A 1,391-nucleotide genomic window follows, 5' to 3' on the forward strand; every position below is an offset into this window, starting at 1 on the left:
GACACACAGTTGCTGTTGTCCCATTCATAATACCATATTAGGTAGTGTATAAAAGATCCTCTGTATAGCAGAACCACTCTATTCTGTATCACTATCCTCTGATTTAAAGACACTCCTCTATATAAACTGTAGTAATGGCTGACCCATGCATGTAGGTGTCTATCTTGACTGATGCAGGTGATACTATTCTACACTAGCTGCTTTTATAATGTCCTAACTCTGACCTGTTTAACTTGATTTCTCTTTATAATAGTTTGTATTTTGTTCTTTTTGTTCATTTATCATTGCTTTAGTAATATCCTAAAATATTAATATTTTCGTCATTTCTTTTCTTCTGATTGTTTCTCCTCTTCTTCTCTCAGACAATAAAAGAGACCCAGAGGAATGCTATCCAGATACACAAAGCCAATCCGGACAACCTCTATGTGTCTGCCTCTTATGTTGGCAAAGGAACTTACCTCAAGCGTATCCGATACCACGGGAAGGGTCAGTCAGGGAAAATGTACAAGTATTATTCTCATTATTTCCTGAAGCTACGGGAGGGACCTCCACCTGTTAAGAAGAAGAAGAGTAAAGAGGCCCAGGGTTGCTATGCTACAAGGAGACTTATACAGAGAGGACCCATTACTATACCTAACTGCCTTTGATTGGATTCATAGCATTCCCTCATAGTCATTTATTGTACCTATTGGATATCTCTGATCATAGATATTAGAGTAAATGAATTTACTGAATTTTTATAATGAGTAAATGAATTTAGAGTAATTTCAATATGCTACGCCCCTGCGTGTTTGGGTGGGTCTCAAGACGCAAAGATAGCTAGGACGAGGCACAACAAAATGATTGACCTTTCTCAATGGAGAGCAAGTATTGGCCTGTGGAGTTGCTGTTTAGCTGCTGGTAGATCTACTAGCAGTGGACCTGCTACTAGCTCCTCATTTAAACCTCACAGTACATCCTCACTAGGCAAGAGATGTGATCTAGCTACTGCTTTGGCTCTTTCTCATGTTTTTCTAATAATCATTTTACTGATCAACCATCTCATTCATATAATAGGTACAGTTCATGTTATGATTGTAACCATTCGCACTATGTAATGTTTTTTTATAGGAATTATTTCTTATTACTGCTACTCCCAACTGCATTGTACAACTGGTACTGCAGTCAAGCAAGTACTCTACTCGTTGATGCTCCTACACTTTGCTGTGTACAGTACTAATATGACCAGCTCCTCTTCTTGTTTGATAATATTCCTCCTCCTCCTCTTATCAGGAGACATTGAACTCAACCCAGGCCCTGGTAAGATTAAAATACAGTTTTATCCATGCATTCACCAGGGAATTCTATTGCTTGCAATCTGGGGGTGAATTTCATCAAACCACATCAAACTG

The 1,391-nt window shown here is 38.5% G+C and overlaps 1 protein-coding gene across 1 annotated transcript; it reads left to right on the forward strand.

The window, feature by feature from the left end:
* Positions 1 to 50: 50 nt before the first annotated feature.
* LOC109592980 (39S ribosomal protein L22, mitochondrial-like) lies at positions 51 to 725 on the forward strand. The gene is made up of 2 exons (XM_020008262.1): positions 51 to 177; positions 363 to 725. Exons 1-2 carry the CDS (start codon positions 172 to 174, stop codon positions 645 to 647), a joined length of 291 nt encoding a protein of 96 aa, XP_019863821.1. The 5' UTR covers positions 51 to 171; the 3' UTR covers positions 648 to 725.
* Positions 726 to 1,391: the final 666 nt, after the last annotated feature.

The sequence above is a fragment of the Amphimedon queenslandica genome, unplaced genomic scaffold (assembly GCF_000090795.2).
Source record: "Amphimedon queenslandica unplaced genomic scaffold, v1.1 AMPQUscaffold_3291_Cont24712, whole genome shotgun sequence".
Classification (NCBI taxonomy): Eukaryota; Metazoa; Porifera; class Demospongiae; order Haplosclerida; family Niphatidae; genus Amphimedon; species Amphimedon queenslandica.